Raw genomic sequence first — 18,785 nt, 5'->3', positions numbered from 1 at the left:
TGTTTGGAAATTTCTCCCAAGGATGAACCAGACTTGTGGAGGTCTACAATTTTTTTCTGAGATCTTAGCTGATTTCTTTTGATTTTCCCATGATGTCAAGCAAAGAGGCACTGAGTTTGAAGGTAGGCCTTGAAATACATCCACAGGTACACCTCCAATTGACTCAAATTATGTCAATTAGCTTATCAGAAGCTTTTCCAAGCTGTTTAATGGCACAGTCAACTTAGTGTATGTTAATTTCTGACCCACTGGAATTGTGATACAGTGAATTATAAGTGAAATAATCTGTCTTTGAACAACTGTTGGAAGAATTACTTGTGTCATGCACAAAGTAGATGTCCTAACCGACTTGCCAAAACTATAGTTTATGACTTCAACTGACTTCAACTGTATACGATTTCGCTATATTTTGTTATCAAACCTTGATTTTGTTCTTATTTTGATGCATAAACCATTGCAATATGACAGAACAGTGATCATGTTTTTCATGTTGCATGTTTTTTCCCTCTCTTATTTGTGACACACTTGGTCATGCAAGTCAAATCCACATCTGTCCCAGCAGAATGCCTCCGCACCTGCACCGATGCCCTCACTTGACTGGCTGCTACAGATGAGGATTTTAATTAAAAGCATGAGAGTAGTGGATTATTGATAGCCCTGCCTCAGAACCATTATCTCGAGAACTAATCTATTTGAATGAACAATCCATTCCATTCATAGTCCCGATTCTCAGTTCTCGTGAGATTTCATTTCATAATTTACGCTGCTGGAGATTTACTGCCAAATGTTAATAGAATGTAATGTCTTTCTCCAAGGCAACACTAGCCCACTGCAAGTCACAGGGTCCTTCTTTGAAATCTTCCTTCGATTTATAGTATCCCTGTGGAAAAATGAGGGGTTGAGTACTAATCAGTTTTAAGAGTGGCATGTTATATTTTGTTTAGACCTTGTTAACACCTCTCACTGCTTTTTACCCTTGTAAATAATGTATGTAGGACTGTCGTTCACTCTCTATAGTAAATTAATAAGAATAGGTAGGTAGGTAGGCATCCGGGAACACTGAACACATCGTACCTATCAAGCACTCGCCAGCACCACTCCATCTTCGACGTCTAGCCACGTGTTACAGGTGAGAGGGATTTCACTATGCAGATTTGGGAACTGTCAGATATCCGGCGGTCATTGTATTGGCTATAGCGTCCATTTTGTGTCTCTCCATCAGAGCAAAGTCCATGGGGGAGAGACCGAGGGAATTTCATGGAGTCTATGATTGTTGGAGACGTAGCAGAGCTGACGGACAATCAGGTGAGAAAAATGTCTGAAAGCCAAGGCACACACGTGCGTGCATGCCCACACACAGACACAAGCACACATAACACACACACATCTCTCCTCCCACTTTTTTTTAAATCTCAAGGGCACGCTCACCCTCTTCACCAATTACAAGGGAGGAATGAATGATGATCTCATCGTCACCAAGACAGACCAAGGCTACCTCTACGTGGTGTCCAACGCTGGCTGTGCAGACAAGGACACCGCCAACATGAAGGTCAGTAGTCCGCAGACATCCACGTTTTGGATGGATTTGTAATGGTTTGATAATATGTCATGTCTGTATGTGTTTCGTTTATCTGAGACTTTCTGTGCTTGCTGTAAGCTAGACTGGCAGAGTTTAAAGCAGCTGGCCATGGTGTGGATCCAGAGTTTCTGGAGGAATGTTTGATTGCCGTTCAAGGGAAGTTCTCTTATGGCAACAGTTCTACTCGATATGTTTATATATCGGAAGGTTCCACAACGTTGTGCCCTCCTGAACATGGCCCTGCGTTAAAGTAGTGTGTGACCTGAGTCGTATTCATTAGGCACCAAATGGAAGAAAACAGACTGAAACAGGGAGCGAGTAACTGATCTTGTCCAAAAAGAAACACTTGTTTTCGTTTTCCATTTGAAAAACATTTGGCTACAGTGTGCACTAATGAATACAACCCTGTACATGTCCTCCTCAGGTGCCTCCATGGCCCAGGTGCTCCAGTCGGGTCTGACAGATGACCTCAGCAAGCTGACCTTCATGACCAGCACCTTGGCCACAGTGTTTGGGATCCAGGGCTGCAGGCTGACCTGCTGTGGCTACACCGGAGAGGATGGAGTGGAGGTGTCTCTTTCACTCGTTCTTAGTACTTCAGTAGAGGTGGATGTTCTTGTGTGCATTTCCTTCAAGTATCCTTTGTCTGAAAGCAGTAGGCCTTTGTAAACAAGAATGTGTTTATTTCCCTGTGAAGCAACATGTCAAGTATTAGACATTTCCTCCTCCTCCTGCTCAGATCTCAGTGCCTAAGTCTGGCGTGGTGGCCGTGACTGAGCACCTGTTGGCCAACAGTGAGGTCAAGCTGGCCGGACTGGGGGCGCGAGACAGTCTGCGGCTGGAGGCAGGCCTCTGTCTCTATGGCAACGACATTGATGAGTCTACTACCCCTGTGGAGGCAACCCTGTTGTGGACTATAGGTGACTCCTCAAAATTATACACTCCCCTATAGAGGTGTGTGTGTGTGTGTGTGTGTGTGTGTGTGTGTGTGTGTGTATGCATCAGTGTTTGTGTTGGTTTATGTGTGCGTTTGTGTTTCTGTTTGTGCTAATTGGGTTGTTTGATGGACTTGCAGGAAAGCGGCGGCGTCAGGCGAATGATTTCCCCAGTGCGGAGATCATTCTCCCCCAGATAAAGGCGAGGAAGCGTGTGGGTCTGGTGTCCTCGGGACCCCCTGTCAGACAGCACACCCCCATCCCCAGGGTCAGTTACAGGATCTCTACTAGCTATGACAAAATACAAGAACAATCTATGTATTTTCACTGTGGTGAGGTTTGAATAATCATATGTAAAAATTTTATCATACCTACTTAGGATCAGGATGCCACGCCTGATTATTTCAGTTATCTTTCAGTGGGCCTACACTGTAGTGTTATTTAGGCCCAACTGGCCCACTGTTCCGTTGAAATGCAGCTGTTGAGATTAGATTCAACTTTCATTTCATGTGTTTTGCCATGGGTTACGTGGATGCGCCATACGCCAAGAATGGAACTCCCATTCAGGTGGAGGTGAGGAAGAAGCCGGTGGTAACCAAGATGCCCTTTATGCCTACGAACTACTACTCTGGCCAGTAGATCTGTCTCTCAATGGACACCCAGTTTATGCGATCAGCCTGCATGCCAGTGGACCGTGACCTGACCAGACATACCTTCTCCCACCAGATATCAGTTTATCAGAGCAATTCTGCCCCCTTGTGTTTACCTCGAGCATTGACACTCAAAGCTGAAGGACTGCGAGGCTTCTTTAGCAACAGAGAACGGTGTGTGTGTGTGTGCGTGCGTGCGTGTGGCCTCGCCTGCAGCCACAGCTCAACACAACTATAAACACAGCTGAACCCTTGATGATGAGGCTTTTCACTCCTGTTATCTGAAGCGTGTTAATGGTCTACAGACCACAGTGAGCTGTATGAATGAGCCATACGGTTGGAAGGACAGGACAGGGAAATCGCTGACTCGCTGACTGGTCCTCAAAAGCAGCGTAACGTGCTAGGTAAACCAAGAGACAAAGCAGGATGTCGCTTGAACAGGACTAGTGTGCAAAACTTATTTTCTCCTTTCTAATACCAATTAGACGTTGAATTTTAAGAAACGTGCATTTTGCAGGCTTCGTGACCCAATGACGTGTGTGTTACATAAATGTTCACTAATTACTAACCTAATATTATATATCAACAGGACCAAACTCTCCATATGATTCCAAATAGTGATATTATATGTCGTTAGGCTTGTACAGTGATCTTAGTTCCCAACAACATTCCCAACAAAGTGAAACTTAACAATACAATACATGGTGTGTAGTGGAGGGTAAGTGCAGCTCATCCCCTTTTTTTAACCTTCAACAAATGACCCACCTTTTACGGAGAAATTCGTCGAAAGTATAGAGACCTTTACTTTTTTCACAGGTGACCGGCTATCAGTTTTACACAACTATATATTTTTTCCCACTACTACATCACTGATGATATGCATTAACATGTGGCCAAAAAATCTTACAAGAAAGCTTTAGAAACTAGAAGTGGGACTATTGTAAAGTAACTTAGAGGTGTTCGGGGTCTCGCATCTCCCCTGTACGACTGAAATATTGTCTCAGTGTTTTGGGATTGACGTGTGAATGCCTTCATTTTGTATAGCTAGGTAATTATGTCGTTTTTGTATCTAGCACTCTTCTATTTTCCTAGTCATATAGGGTGTAATTCACAATATAATACACATTTCCCTTTGTTGTGGAATGCCTTAACTTTGAAGAAATTGCTTTGTATTTTTGGAGGTCACTATTTTCATGGCATCATGACTCCACTAGATCGAAGTTAAATATTATCTTTCACTGATCTCATTTGCTCAAATGTGCTCATTAACTGCGAGTACGATTGCCATATTTGTATGGACTATAGTCACTGTTTATTCGTGCATTAGTCAATGGAGATTGATTAATGCCCTGTGTTTTTGTCCATTTAACTGAGATTGTGTTGTTTATAAATGATTCTATAAATAATTAAACACGATAAAAGGCACAAAATAAACCAATTAATTAGTTTCAAACTGCTAGTGTTATTTCCGTTCCTCACCACACAAATCCTCAGACAGACAACCCAAACAGGTTGATTCGATGAATTCATGCTTTGGGCACTTGAGTGAGAATCATCCTATGACTACAATACCCAACTTCGCCTACAATATCTAAAAAGAGGTGGAGCATGTCCGGTCTGGAAAGCGGTTACTGAGGAGAAGATGGTGGAATTTGAAACAGTAATGTGCTCGATACTCTGTCCCAAACACTTTGACAAATATTTTCTATCTCAACCTGGCATTAGATATCGGCTACCCGGAGACAATCACAGATAATATATTCTGAAACGTTGAAGAAAACGAGATTCATCGAGTTGTAAAGCTAACTCAATGATATTGTCTGCCGTGGTGGCTGAAGCGTGGTGCCACTGAAAACGCGACGTGGGTGTATTGTTAGTTTGGCTAGCCAAGTTTTGGCTATATTTGTTTTGGAAATCTGGTGTCATCGCACAAACTGAGAACTTGAATATCCTCTGGGATTGTGTTCAAAAGACTGACACCGGTGGTGCCCTGCTGACAATTGGAAGGGAAGTGGTGAAGAAACCTGACTGGCGACATGCCAAGGATTAAAAAAGGGAAACGTGGTTCAAACAAGTGTAAGCTAACTGCTAACCCCTTATTTTTATTTTTTATACCAACACACGATCATGTGTAGTAGAAGTAATATCTTCTATACTGGACAAAGTAAGATGGCATAGCTAGTTAGCTAAGTGTTGTGCAACTGCCAGAATTGATCTGCATATGGAACAAAGTTACTAGCTATTATAGTACTTCCTTATTGAATGTCAATTTCTTTGATACTAATATATTATAACGGCTATAAGACAAAACTGTATGCTATGCATTGTTTTATTTTTGTATTCCTAGCTAGCCAATTCATCTTGCCTTAGCTAACTTTGGTTTGTATAATTTACCACTTGATCATTCAACGTGACATGACAACATAGTGTAACATAACGTTAGTGGCAAGTCTGCTCTAAAGCGAGACAAGCATGAACGGTAAAACGCTTGTCCCCGAGATTCTTTTTTAGCAGGGTTCGTGTCAGTCTCTGAAAATGTCTCAAGTGATGTCATCACGACTCGAGCCTGGTCCTTTGACCGGCAATGCTGTCAAATTCCACACGTTTAGATCGGAATGCGGGACATACAGTTACAATGATTGTGTGTGCGCTTTTCGTAATACCTATTGTGTGCCGACCACAGGTTTGCCAGAGCTTGTAGCAATATAACTAGCAGGGCGTTCTGCTCGCCGCCCCTGGGTAAATTGTGGTTTGATGTGAGTAGTGCACATCACATGCTGACGCAACACATCTCCCGTGGACATTTCAATGGCGTACTCCTCACGTTTTCGTCTCCTTCTCAAAACCCATTGGAGGAGAAGATCAGAGGGGAGGGACCTCTGGCTTTCTCATCCAATGGATTTTGAGAAGGATATGACGAGGGGGAGAAGAGGAGCATGCCATTGGGTTCTTCTCTGTGTCTGATTGCTGAAGCTGAAACTCAGTTTTGCCAGATGTACAGGTGGCCAAATGTCAGAAGTGTGGCAGAAACCTCCAAATTATGGATCATAATGAACTTCTGCTCAACTAGAATGCATTAGCTAGCTGTCTCCAAGTAAAATCCAGATTTATCACAACCACAGACTAATCTCATAGTAGATTTTACACTTACACACAACTCTCCATATGACAATACTAAAGATGGCAGAATTCATCTTGTTCCATTTATGAGAATTATCCAACTGTAGAAAATGTCCTGACGGGTTTACAGAGAAGACTGTCTGGGGGAAGCAAGCGATACATTTCTGAAAGCAACATGGGGAGGTTTAGTCTCTGTTTAAAAGTCTCTTCCTCCACCCATGGCCAACTTGCTATCCATCCTCCCCTCTCCACCTGAACTCCTTTTACAGGCTCTCTCCGACATGAGGTTCTACAATTGCAGCTGTCAGCCAAGGGCCCCCTGTCTCTCAAAGGTAACACAGCAGAGCTCCAACCCCTTGGCCTGCTTCAAACCGTACTCCTCATTTGTCACCTGGACCCATTTTATGCCTATGGCCATCTGTCAACTATTCCCGTTTGACCATCGCATTCCAATACTTCCCCACCCACTTAACTCCTCTTTACCATTAGACGTCATTGTCACAATTAATATGGTCTTGCATGGCCCATGACGTTGCAGGTGTAATAGCTGCTTTCAACCATTCCTAACCATAGCTGTGTTCAAATACCCATACTAGCATAGTGTATACTACATACTTAATGGGTATATACAACATACTATATACTATTAGGTCATTTTAGTATACTGTAAACCATCGGCATCATTTCAGTTGAGCGTACTAGCGCTTCGCCTGTCTACCTGGAAGTTGATGCTGTTGCTTTGCAACCTCTTGCTAGCTTGTTAGCATAACAAATGACTAGCTAGACATTTTACGATTTCGGGTGTGTTCGTAAATGGAGTGCCAGAGTACGCTCTGGGCGTTTGTAAATCCAGAGCGTTGTCAGATTGTCCGTTCGTAAATTCAGAATGTTTCGCTCTCTGGCTGAGGAGTAGGGTTGATCCAAGCTTTCTGACCTCACAACGGCAGTCAAGCACCCAAGCTACCTGGCTAACATTGGCTAGCTTGCTAGCTATTTCCAGACACAAATGAGAGAACAGAACTCACTCTGACCATTTTACTCGCCCTGGCAGAGCTGGTTAGACTGTTTGTTATCCAGAGTGTTGGTGACCTTAACTGTGCTGCTGACAACAATTTAATTACGCTTCTTTTTGCCAACATTTACTGACATATATTCAATGGGTGTTGAGCGTTCAATAAATTCATCTGTTATTCTGCACTCTGGCACACTCAGACGAGAGTGCTCTGAAATCGAAGTAGATAGACAGAATTAACTATGTCCATTGAGAACGCACAATGACACTTAGCTAAGAATGACGCGAATAATCAACTCAATAAACGTTGGATTGTAATTAATATACTGCCTGGCAAGTTCAAAGTATTAGTAGTCAACTAATGCTAGGTAACTAGTTAACAACATACCGGTACATATTTCTGCTGTAATGCGATGTGGTTCATAACGTAACTTATTTGAAAAGTCCTTACTTTATGACATTGCTCAACATTTTCTTAACATTTGTCATAGTTAGTTAAAGCAATGAATTTGTATCCATTCTCTCGTCGGACTTTGGCAGCATATTTTCTGCCGTTTACTTCAAATCGGAGAATTGTGAAGCCATGCCCATTTGCTGAAGAAATGCATTATGGGCCCAAAAAGCATGGAAATAGTGTCCACTTGCTTGTATACTTCATATTTTGGCGAATTTAGAACGACATCCGGGAACTTTTGGCGTACTAACTATATCCGTACTATGACCAGTTGAGTACTACATACTCAATTTATGTCACAAATAGTGTGATTCGTATGAGTATTTGTACACAGCTCTTGTCTTTTGGGAGTTGACTGCCATATGTTTTCCCCTGCCTCACATCACCTCAGCTGGTCTCATGTCCCAGGATTCCCAGCATTCTCTCCCCCTCTGTCCTGCTAACGCTGTATCACCAGATGGATACTCCCAGCGCCACCCTCCCCTCTCCTGATTGTGATGCCATGTTAGCCAACTCACTGACCTCACTCTTCTCATAGAGGCTTCATTCAGAATGCTGCATGGCACTCTCTCAAAACCATAGCATTACCATTCGTCAGCTTTCCTATCGCATACACCCTGTGTTGTTTTGATGCTCTATGGTTCACGTTCTTTCCTCAGTGAAATCTGTTTGTAATTCCAGTCATGTTGTGATGTGCCAGAATCTGACTTAGGTTTTTAACCTTGAGCAGCTGGGAAATTGCTTATGAAAATCTGTGTTAAAGACCCAATTGGCCAAGACTAAGTCTATATGTGAGCACAGGAAGCCCATGCTGGTATGTGAGAGACAGTATAGTCCCCAGTAAGGGGGGGGGGGGGGGGGGGTGACGACAATGAGGTCCCGCCTTTTCCTCTCACTGGACGTATGGAGAGAAGAGAAGCCCTGCCACTCAAGCTCCTCCCCTTGGCATGACTGAGGTGCACTGTAGACAGTTGTGGCAACGTTGAGTGATCGCTATGGGGTGGGGGGGGTCAAGGTTGCTCACCAGTAAGTCACGTGACTGATAAAGGCCCACTCAGGATCACTAGTAACAGAGTGGTGAGATGAGTGACACTTATTGAATTAGATCAATGGCAGTCATTGTAGAATAGAGACTAAATTAATGGACATGTTTTCTGGAAGCCATTGTTTATCTTTGGACTTCATAGTAAATGTGGTCATACTATGTATACTTTTTAATTAAGCCTTTATTTAACTAGGCAAATCAGTTAAGAACAAATTTGCCTACCCCGGCCAAACCCTAACTCGGACGACGCTGGGCCAATTGTGTGCCGCCCTATGGGACTCCTAATCAATTCCGGTTGTGATACAGCATGGCATCGAACCAGGGTCTGTAGTGATGCCTCTTACACTGACATGTAGTGCCTTAGACCGCTGCACCACTTGGGAGCCCATATTACATAAGCTTGGAGGTCATACTATTATACAAGCCTGAGGACACTACAATACTGTTGTATTGAACAGGAAGGGGATTGTATCGCTGGATTCCCTCCGACCAGGTCTGTCAGCCCGGTGAACTTTCCTCCAGTAAAGCTCTCTCTGCTAGGGCAGGCCAGATGACTGGCTGGGCTAGTGGGACAGAGATATAGGTAGAAGTGTGGCGGGGTTGGGCTGTGGGGGGGGGGTCAGCCTGGCCAGGACTGGGTTAGGATCCCATGCTGGCTCAGGACTTTCTAATGTTGTCAGGATTACCGTGGGCCAGTCACATAGTCGTTGCAGTGAGCCGGCCGGTCATTGTGTGGGATGGGGGTCAGGCAGGTCGTGCCAGTGTGACCCAGAGGGTACTACCTCACTGTGGAACATGGAAACTATGGCGTCTACAGGGAACAGTACTGTAGTAAGAGGAAAGGTCATACCTGTGTCAGGGCCACTGAGGTCATGGATCTCATTGAAATCCATAAAGCCCTCCATGGTAGACGAACTGTCAAATCAAGATGGAAAAATTCAAGTCAAATGTTATCCAATTGACCAGAAATACTGTTGATTTAATTGAAACACATGTACAAGTTGAAAGACTTGTGAGAGGTTGTCCTGAAGAGCTGTCCCTCACTTTGAATTAAGGCAGGAAATCAACATTTGCCCAACAGTTGGGATCTGTAGTTTTAATAGCAGACAGTGCAGAACCAGTCAAATGTTAATAATGTAATGGAGACTGGTGTTTCTGCCACCTGTCAGGTCAGGGCCACAGTCCGGTAGCTGTGCTACTGGCAGTGCCAGTCGATTCAAATCAAAGGTTATTCATTTATTGCATTCACAGATTTGCAGATGTTATCGCAGGTGCAGCGAAATCCTTGTGCGTCAAGCTCCAACAATGCAGTAATACCTAGCAACAAATAAAACACACATAATCCAGAAAAATTCTCTAAGTTACCTAGGATGAGCCATGACTAGAATACAGTATATTATGTGTAGTATGTAACCATTTAAGTGAGCAGTGTTCCGTGACTGTATGTACATAGGGTAGGAGTCTCAAGGTGTACAGGGTGTACAGGAGGGGGGCTGAACACGCCACCCTGGAGGGGCCTCTGTTGGGGATCAGTGTGGTTGCCTACCTTCACCACTTGGTGTCAGGAAGTTCAGGACCCAGTTGCACAGGGAGGGGTTCTGACCCATTGGCCCTGAGCTTAGTGACGTGATTGGAGGGTACTGTGGTGTTGAAGGCTGAGTTATAGTCGATGAACAGCGTTCGTACATAGGTATTTCTCTTGTCCAAGTGGGATAGGGCAGTGTGATGGCGATTTCATAAACTATGGTTTGGGAATCAAAGTGAGCCCTGGGCATGTTAGAGGTGGGTCACGAGTTGTGAGAATACATCTATAATCACACAGTTATTTCTTAGTTTGGCTCTATGGAGGACGATTTGGGTCATGGGTTGACTGTTAGTTTCTCATTTGGGTATCAAGCTGAAAAAGTTTAAGAACCCCAGGTCTAGGATGTAAGGAGGTGATATGGCCCCTCAAAGCACGTCATAGTGACAGACGTTAGTTGTGCGGGGCGATAGTCATTTAGTTCAGGTACCTTCGCTGTCTTGGGCGCAGGAACAACGCGGCCAGCATTCCCAGTTTAGCTACGTGGATGTGCTCGTGTCAGCTCCGTGGGCAGAATAGACCCTGCTCTCTATAAGGAGCGGTTCCTAGGATATCATTACTGACGGACACCAACAGCTGAGCCACTGACAGCGACATGGTTCACTTCGAGCTCACTCTTCTTCTCCCCCACCCCGGTCCTCCTGTCCTGCTCTCACTTCCTCTCCTCTCTGTTCTCAATTCTTTCTCTCGTTCTCGTAGGCGGGAGGAATGGGGTGAAGGGTGAGTCGGGTGCCAGTGATGATGAGCTGGCGTCTGACGTGCTCAGTCACTACAGCAGCGCCAGCGAGAGCGCCTCAGTCGTGGACGAGGCCACTGGTGGGTACACACACACACACACAGACACACACACAGACAGACAGGGGACAGCATCATTGCCTTGTGTATCTGGTCCACCGCAGGGGGAGGTGGTGAGCCAGTAGATGAACAGACTGCCCAGGAGGAGACAGAGGACAAGCTGAAACAATGCATAGATAACCTGATGGACAAAAGGTGCGTCTCACAGGTTTTAAAATGTTTTTACGAAAGGACTTATTGTACACGTTCTAACTGCACAAACAAGGAAAGCCACTGATGCTGCTAGTACCTGGCTAAATGGACAATAGGAACATGCGGTGCCTTCAGAAAGTATTCAAACCTCTTGACTTTTTCCACGTTTTGTCATTAAAGCCTGAATTCGAAATTGATTTCATTTACATTGTTTGCCATTGGCCTACACACAATAATATCCCGTAATGTCAAAGTGGAATTATGTTTACAAATTAATAAAAAAAAATGTAATGTCTTGAGTCAATAAATATTCAACCTCTTTGTTATGGCAAGCCTAAATAAGTTCAGGAGTAAAAATGTGCTTCAAGTCACATAAGTTGCATGGACTGTGCAATAATAGTGTTTAACATGAGTTTTGAATGACTACCTCATCTCTGTACCCCACACATACAATTATCTTTAAGGTTCCTCAGTCGAGCAGTGAATTTCAAACACAGATTCAACCACAAAGAACAGGGAGGTTTTCCAATGCCTTGCAAAGAAGGGCACCTATTGGTAGATGGGTACAAGTCATTTTTTAAATAAAAAAGCAGACATTTGAGCCTGGTGAAGTTATTAATTACATTTTGAGTGGTGTATCAATATCAAATAAAAGTTTATTTGTCACGTGCTCCGAATACAACCGGTGTAGACCTTACAGTGAAATGCTTACTTACAACCGGTGTAGACCTTACAGTGAAATGCTTACTTACAACCGGTGTAGACCTTACAGTGAAATGCTTACTTACAACCGGTGTAGACCTTACAGTGAAATGCTTACTTACAGGCTCTAACCAATAGTGTGAAAAAAAGGTGTGTGTGTGTGATGGTAAGTAAAGAAATAAAACAACAGTAAAAAGACATTTGAAAATAAGAGTAGCAAGGCTATATACAGACACTGGTTAGTCGGGCTGATTGAGGTAGTATAGTACATGTAGGTATGGTTAAAGTGACTAGGCATATAAGATGAACAGAGAATGGCAGTAGCGTAAAAAGAGGGGTTGGTGGGTGGTGGGACACAATGCAGATAGCCTGGTTAGCCAATGTGTGGGGGCACTGGTTGGTCAGGCCAATTGAGGTAGAATGTACATGAATGTATAGTTAAAGTGACTATGCATATATGATAAACAGAGAGTAGCAGCAGTGTAAAGGGGTTTGGGAGGGGGGGGCAAACAATGCAAATAGTCCGGCTAACCATTTGATAACCTGTTCAGGAGTCTTATGGCTTAGGGGTAAAAACAGCTGAGAAGCCTTTTTGTCCTAGACTTGGCACTCCAGTACTGCTTGCCATGCGATAGTAGAGAGAACAGTCTGACTGTATAGACAGTCACTACAAAGACACAGGTGTCCTTCCTAACTCAGTTGCCGGAGAGGAAGAAAACCTCTCAGGGGTTTCACCATGAGGCCAAAGGTGACTTTAAAACAGTTGAATGGCTGTGATGGGAGAAACCTGAGGATGGATCAACAACATTGTAGTTACTCCACAATACTAACCTAATTGACAGAGTGAAAAGAAGGAAGCCTGTACAGAATAAAAATATTACAGAACATGCATCCTGTTTGCAATAAGACACTAAAGTAAAACTGCAAAAAATGTTGCACGGAAATTGACTTTGTCCTGAGCATTATGTTTGGGGCAAACACAACACATCAGCATGGTGGTGGCTGCATGGGGTTATGGGTATGCTTGTCATTGGCAAGGACTAAGGAGGTTTTAGGATAAAAAGAAACGGAATGGAGCTAGGCATAGGCAAAATTCTAGAGGAAAACCTGGTTGTCTGTTGCTTTCCAACAGACACCAGGAGACAAATTCACCTTTCCACAGGACAGTAGCCTAAGACACAAGGCCAAATGTCAACTGGAGTTGCTTACCAAGACGACATTGAATGTTTTTGAGTGGCCTAGTTACAGTTTGGACTTAAATCTGCTTGAAAATCGATGGCAAGACTTGAAAATGTCTGTCTAGCATAATCAACAAACAACTTGAGACCTTAAAGAATTGTGAAGCTAATGTGCAAATATTGTACAATCCAGGTGTGCAAAAGCTCTTAGAATAACTCAGAAAGACTCACAGCTATAATCACTGCCAAAGGTGATTCTAACATGTATTGACTCAATACTAATCTAATCAAGATATATTAGTGTTTTATTTTTCATGATATGTAGATTTTTTTAATTTTTATACAAATCTTCCAATGAGAGAGAGTTTTGTTTAAATCGTTGACAAACAATCTACACAAATCCCACTCTGTAAAAAGTCAAGTGGTGCGAATACTTCCAACAATGGTGTAAGAGTTGTCCTCTCGTAACGACAGCATTAGGCAGAGATGTGTAGCGACGTACTGACGTGGCCCTTCCTCCCGTCCCGCTCAGTGCAAAGACGCGCCTGGCAGCCCTAGACTCTCTGGGAGGGGCCTTTTCCTCCAAGCTGCTCTATGACTTCCTGTTAGAGAGACGCCTCACCGTCAGCGACTGCCTGGAGAGGAGCCTGCGCAAGGGTGAGACGCCACAGCACTGTGTGTGGGTTGTGGTCTATGAATTACGGTGGTAAATATAGTCAAACATACATCACTTTAGGTGGTGCTGGTCTGAGTAAAAACTTGAAAAGATGATTAGGACTTACACTTGCTCTACCATACCTTTTATTTGGCTTGAAATGTAACCATTTCTATCCTAAATGGACCCTCATCGAGTCTGAATTTAGGCTCTACGAATTCAGTTAATCTTCTGATTGACCAAGTCCCGCGATAGCCGGACTTGTCTTGTCGAGCTTGTAAAAAGGGATCTGACCCCTTTTCCATCCCTCTACTCTGTTTCTGTCCCTTCTCTCCGTTCCTCTCTCTCAGGTGGTGGAGAGGAGCAGGCTGCAGCGGCCACCGTGTGTGCCCAGCTGTGTGTGCAGCTCGGCGGGGGGGACGAGGGTGAGGAGGGTTTCAAGATCCTCCGGCCCGTGCTCAGCGCCATCATGATTGACGGCTGTGCCAGTGTGGCCGCCCGCCAGAGCGTGAGTGTCACCGTTGGCCTTCGTCACACTCCTGTTGTCGACGGCAGTTTTCCCACTAAGAGGGCCTTCTTGTAAGTCGCCGTTTTTTAAAAAGCTGTTCATCCCTCTTCCTCTTGCAGTGTGCCCGAGCGCTGGGTATGTGCTGCTACGTTTCTGCTGCGGAAGACGGAGAGGTGAGATTCTCTAGAAATCCTTTTCATCCTATTTCTCTGTAGCTGGAAAAGAGATGTAGTATGGAAAATCAAGATCCAGAAATTGAGTCTGAATGCATGGTTAACTCTCTCTCTCACTTTTTCTCTGTCATTTTTTTCCTCTTTCCTTCTGTGGCAGGACTTGGTGAAATCCATGAGTCACCTGGAGAGTGTGTTCACCATGTCGTACCCCAACCGCGAGGGCACCCTGCCCACCCCCAATGCCGGTACCCCTGGGCTCCACGGCGCTGCCCTGCATGCCTGGGCCCTGCTCGTCACCCTCTGCCCCGCCTCCCGCCTCACTGTGCTACTGGACCTGTGAGTGACACACACAGACCGACAGTGTCTCAAATGACACCCCCGTTCCCCATTTAGTGCCGTAGTCCTATCCTGCATATTTGACTAAAGAAGTGCACTGCATGACCACGACATGGGGACTAGGGTGCCATTTGAGACACAACCAGGATCTGAATATATAACCTGCCACGTTGCTCATCTCACGTCCTCGGTCTCCTCTTGTGCTCAGACATCTACCCAAGCTACAGGCCTGTCTGGAGAGCAGCGACGTGAACTACAGGATAGCTGTGGGGGAGACAATCGCCTTGCTGGTTGAACTGGGAAGAGATATAGACAGGGTATGTTTTGCCTAATGAACAACCCGGGGCTGTATGTATCAAGCATCTGAGTAGAAGTGCTGATTTCTGATCAGTTTTGCTTTCTCGATCACAGTGAATATGATTACATGGGAGGGGGGGCTGATCTGAGATCAGCACCGACATTCTCTAACACTTTGTGAATACAGGCCCTGGTTCTACTCCCTCGGCAGCTCAAACACAATATGCAGGCAATGTAGAGGAAGTGGGGGGGAAATCCCTGCTGATCTTTGTTTTTCTGTGTAGGAATTTGAGTTTGAAGACAGCGACACGCTGTGCGAGTCCCTGAAGGGCTTGGCCACCGACGGCAACAAGCACCGTGCCAAGAACGACAGGAGGAAACAGCGCACCATATTCAGAGAGGTGCTACATTACATCGAGGTGAGGAACCACGAGTCGCCCTGAACCGGTGCAAGGTTCTAACGTTGCTTGAGGGTTTTTAAATCACACCAGGCCAGTCACTGTAACTGGAGACCATTGGTCGGTCAGTCAGAGAAATATGTCATGTTGATTATTTTTATTTATTTTATGACATTTTTGCCCAACGTTGTGCAGAATGAGGACTTCTCCGAGGAGAAGATCCGCTTTGGTGTGGAGGGCATCTACATCGACAGCTGGATGCGCAGGAGGGTCTACGACGCCTTCAAAGAGGTGCTGGAGTCTGGAGTGAGACACCATCTTCAGGTTTGAACAAGCATCTAGGTCTATAATTGTGTTTGTAGGATATAGTTGATATCTATGCTATAAAAAGACTATCTCTGCAACCAGCATGTTCTAATCAAACCTTTCTGGAATGTGTTTGATGCTTGCCTCTTATATATCCTTTGGAAATAGCTAGTTTTAAATGGTGTGCCTGGTCTTGTCTCTAGTTTAACCCGCTGCTGAGGGACATATTTGGCCTGGGACCCCCCCTGATACTGGACTCGTCTGTCAAATCCAGCAAGATCTCCCGTTTCGAGAAGGTGACCCCCATGGCCTATGACTGTCTCCAAACACACCTACCACCAGCACATAACCACTCGTCATGAAACCACGACCACTGACAAATACCCACTTAACCTGACACACCTGTTCAACAACCACATAGTGGAGATCTCACATGAAATGCACCGTCTAATTATACTGAACAAAAATATCAGCTTAGAATGCAACAATTTCAAAGGTTTTACTGAGTTACAGTTCATATAAGGAAAATCAATCAATTGAAATGAGTTCATTAGGCTCTTATCTATGGATTTCACATGACGATCCACTACATGAAGAAGCCGGATGTGGAGGTCCTGGGCTGGCGTGGTTACACATGCTCTGCTGTTGTGAGGCCGGTTGGACGTACTGCTAAATTCTCTAAAACGTTGGAGGAAGCTTATGGTAGAGAAATGAACCTTCAATTCTCTGGCACCAACTCTGGTGGACATTCCTGCAGTGAGCATGCCAGTTGAAAAATCTGTGGCCTTGTGTTGTGACAAATCGGCATATTTTAAAGTGGCCTTTTATTGCCCCCAGCATAAGGTGCACCTGTGTAATGCCCATGCTGTTTAATCAGCTTCTTTATATGCCACCCCGGTCAGGTAGAAAGATTATCTTGCCAAAGGAGAAAGGCTCACTAACAGGGATGTAAAAAAAAAAAAAAAATGTTTGCACAAAATTTGAGAGAAATAAGCTTTTTGTGCGAATGGAAAATGTCTGCGCTTTTTTATTTCAGCTCATGAAACATGGGACCAACACTTTACATGTTGTGTTTATTTTTGTTCAGTGTAAATGCATGTCGGTTAAACACAAATGTACTGGTCCGTTTTGATTTAACAGTACCATGAAATGTTATGAGTTTGCCTAGTCTTCACAGGACTGCCATCCATATTGGCATTCTTTATTTTGAAGGGTGTAAGTCTAACCTGTTTTTTATTTTCCTCTCACAGCATCTGTTCAACTCCGCGGCATTCAAAGCCAGGACTAAACTAAGGAACAAAGTGAGGGACAAGAGAGCAGATGTGATGTGAGGAATTGATGAAAGTGCCGTAGCCATATAGGACGAGGACTGAGAAGAATACTGGGGTGTATTCATTGAAGCGAAAGGTCTGGAATGTTGGAGACCAATGTAATGAATAGAGCTGACTTGATTTCCTAGTCAAAATGACAGACAATCCTATCTGTTCTACACAGTACATTTCTATAGTGAACCTTCTGTAACGTTGCATTGTCATCCTGCTCCCTACTCTTCGTCTCACAGGACCCAGTGGCTGCTGCCATACCAGGGACTTTGCAGACAGTGCAAACGTGTGTTTTTATTTTATTTAACACCTCATTAAAACTGACCTATGAGATGCCTGAAAATAAAACAAAAAGGTTGTTTATTGTACCTTTTTTAAATTAGTATTTTGGAAGAACATCTAAAACCGTTTTTGGTCATGTATTTTACTTTCTAATTTATTGAAAGTGGGAGAACAGTATGATTTTTAAAGTAAGTTATTTTTAGACTTCAAATATGGGAAGAGGACTAAGAGAATTATGGTGTAATTTTTCATGTATATTTTTATGCAGGTTGGTTGTGCATAATGCATATGTATATACAAATGCATATGTATGTATTCAAGGAGTGCATTGAAGAATGGAGATGTATTTTGACAAGCAATGCTATGTAATAACCGAAAGGGTTCGGCAAATTAATTGATTATGGATAAATTAAATGTAATAAACACTCACACCAAGACTATTTTTTGATTATTTTCCTTAAGTGGGTTTAAAAAATATATTTGAATGTTGACATTGTACTGCAGATACCAAAGGCAAGGCATGAAAAGGTACCAATTAAACTCAGCAAAAAAAGAAACTTACTATCACTGTCAACTGTGTTTATTTTCAGCAAACTTAACATGTGTAAATATTTGTATGAACATAAGATTCAGCAATTGAGACAAACTACAAGTTTAACAAATGTGACTAACAGAAATTGAATGTGTCCCTGAACAAAGGGGGGGGGGGGGGGGGGGGGTCAAAAGTTACAGTATCTGGTGTGGCTACCAACTGCATTTTACTGCAGTGCATCTCCTCCTCATGGACTTTGCCAATTCTTGCTGTGGGATGTTACCCCACTCTTCCACCAAGGCACCTGCAAGTTCCCGGACATTTCTGGTGGGAATCGCCCTAGCCCTCACCCTCCAATCCAACAGGTCCCAGATGTGCTCAATGGGATTGAGATCCAGGCTCTTTGCTGGCCATGGCAGAACACTGACATTCCTGTCTTGCAGGAAATCATGCACAGAACGAGCAGAATGGCTGGTGGCACTGTCATGCTGGAGGGTCATGTCAGGATGAGCCTGCAGGAAGGGTACCACATGAGGGAGGAAGAGGTCTTCCCTGTAACGCATGGTGTTGAGATTGCCTGCAATGATGACAAGCTCAGTCCGATGATGCTGTGACACACCACCTCAGACCATGACGGACCCTCCACCTCTAAATCAATCCCGCTCCAGAGTACAGGCCTCTGTAATGATCATTCCTTCGAAGATAAACGCAAATCCGACCAAATCTGATTTA

At 44.1% G+C, this 18,785-nt stretch overlaps 2 protein-coding genes across 3 annotated transcripts; both read left to right on the top strand.

The window, feature by feature from the left end:
* Nucleotides 1-1,266: 1,266 nt before the first annotated feature.
* LOC118965936 (aminomethyltransferase, mitochondrial-like) lies at nucleotides 1,267-3,153 on the top strand. Its single transcript, XM_036986943.1, has 7 exons — nucleotides 1,267-1,305; nucleotides 1,418-1,549; nucleotides 1,658-1,703; nucleotides 2,004-2,149; nucleotides 2,319-2,499; nucleotides 2,655-2,782; nucleotides 3,082-3,153. The coding sequence occupies exons 1-7, from the start codon at nucleotides 1,267-1,269 to the stop codon at nucleotides 3,151-3,153; spliced, it is 744 nt and encodes a 247-aa protein (XP_036842838.1).
* Nucleotides 3,154-4,688: 1,535 nt separating this feature from the next.
* On the top strand, nucleotides 4,689-18,082 carry LOC110532074 (interferon-related developmental regulator 2). 2 transcript variants are annotated; one of them, XM_021615684.2, is made up of 13 exons: nucleotides 4,689-5,240; nucleotides 6,554-6,616; nucleotides 11,077-11,193; nucleotides 11,277-11,367; nucleotides 13,777-13,901; nucleotides 14,250-14,407; nucleotides 14,527-14,580; nucleotides 14,738-14,916; nucleotides 15,125-15,233; nucleotides 15,498-15,632; nucleotides 15,807-15,935; nucleotides 16,121-16,213; nucleotides 17,168-18,082. In XM_021615684.2, exons 1-13 carry the CDS (start codon nucleotides 5,201-5,203, stop codon nucleotides 17,246-17,248), a joined length of 1,374 nt encoding a protein of 457 aa, XP_021471359.1. In that variant the 5' UTR covers nucleotides 4,689-5,200; the 3' UTR covers nucleotides 17,249-18,082. The 2 variants fall into 2 exon arrangements, with proteins under 2 accessions (XP_021471359.1, XP_021471360.1); XM_021615685.2 differs by lacking the exon at nucleotides 6,554-6,616 and having other exon boundaries at nucleotides 4,694-5,240.
* Nucleotides 18,083-18,785: the final 703 nt, after the last annotated feature.

The sequence above is a fragment of the Oncorhynchus mykiss genome, chromosome 9 (assembly GCF_013265735.2).
Source record: "Oncorhynchus mykiss isolate Arlee chromosome 9, USDA_OmykA_1.1, whole genome shotgun sequence".
Lineage (NCBI taxonomy): Eukaryota > Metazoa > Chordata > Actinopteri > Salmoniformes > Salmonidae > Oncorhynchus > Oncorhynchus mykiss.
Note: the sequence above shows the minus strand (reverse complement) of the source record. Positions and strands in the feature narration are given on the sequence as shown.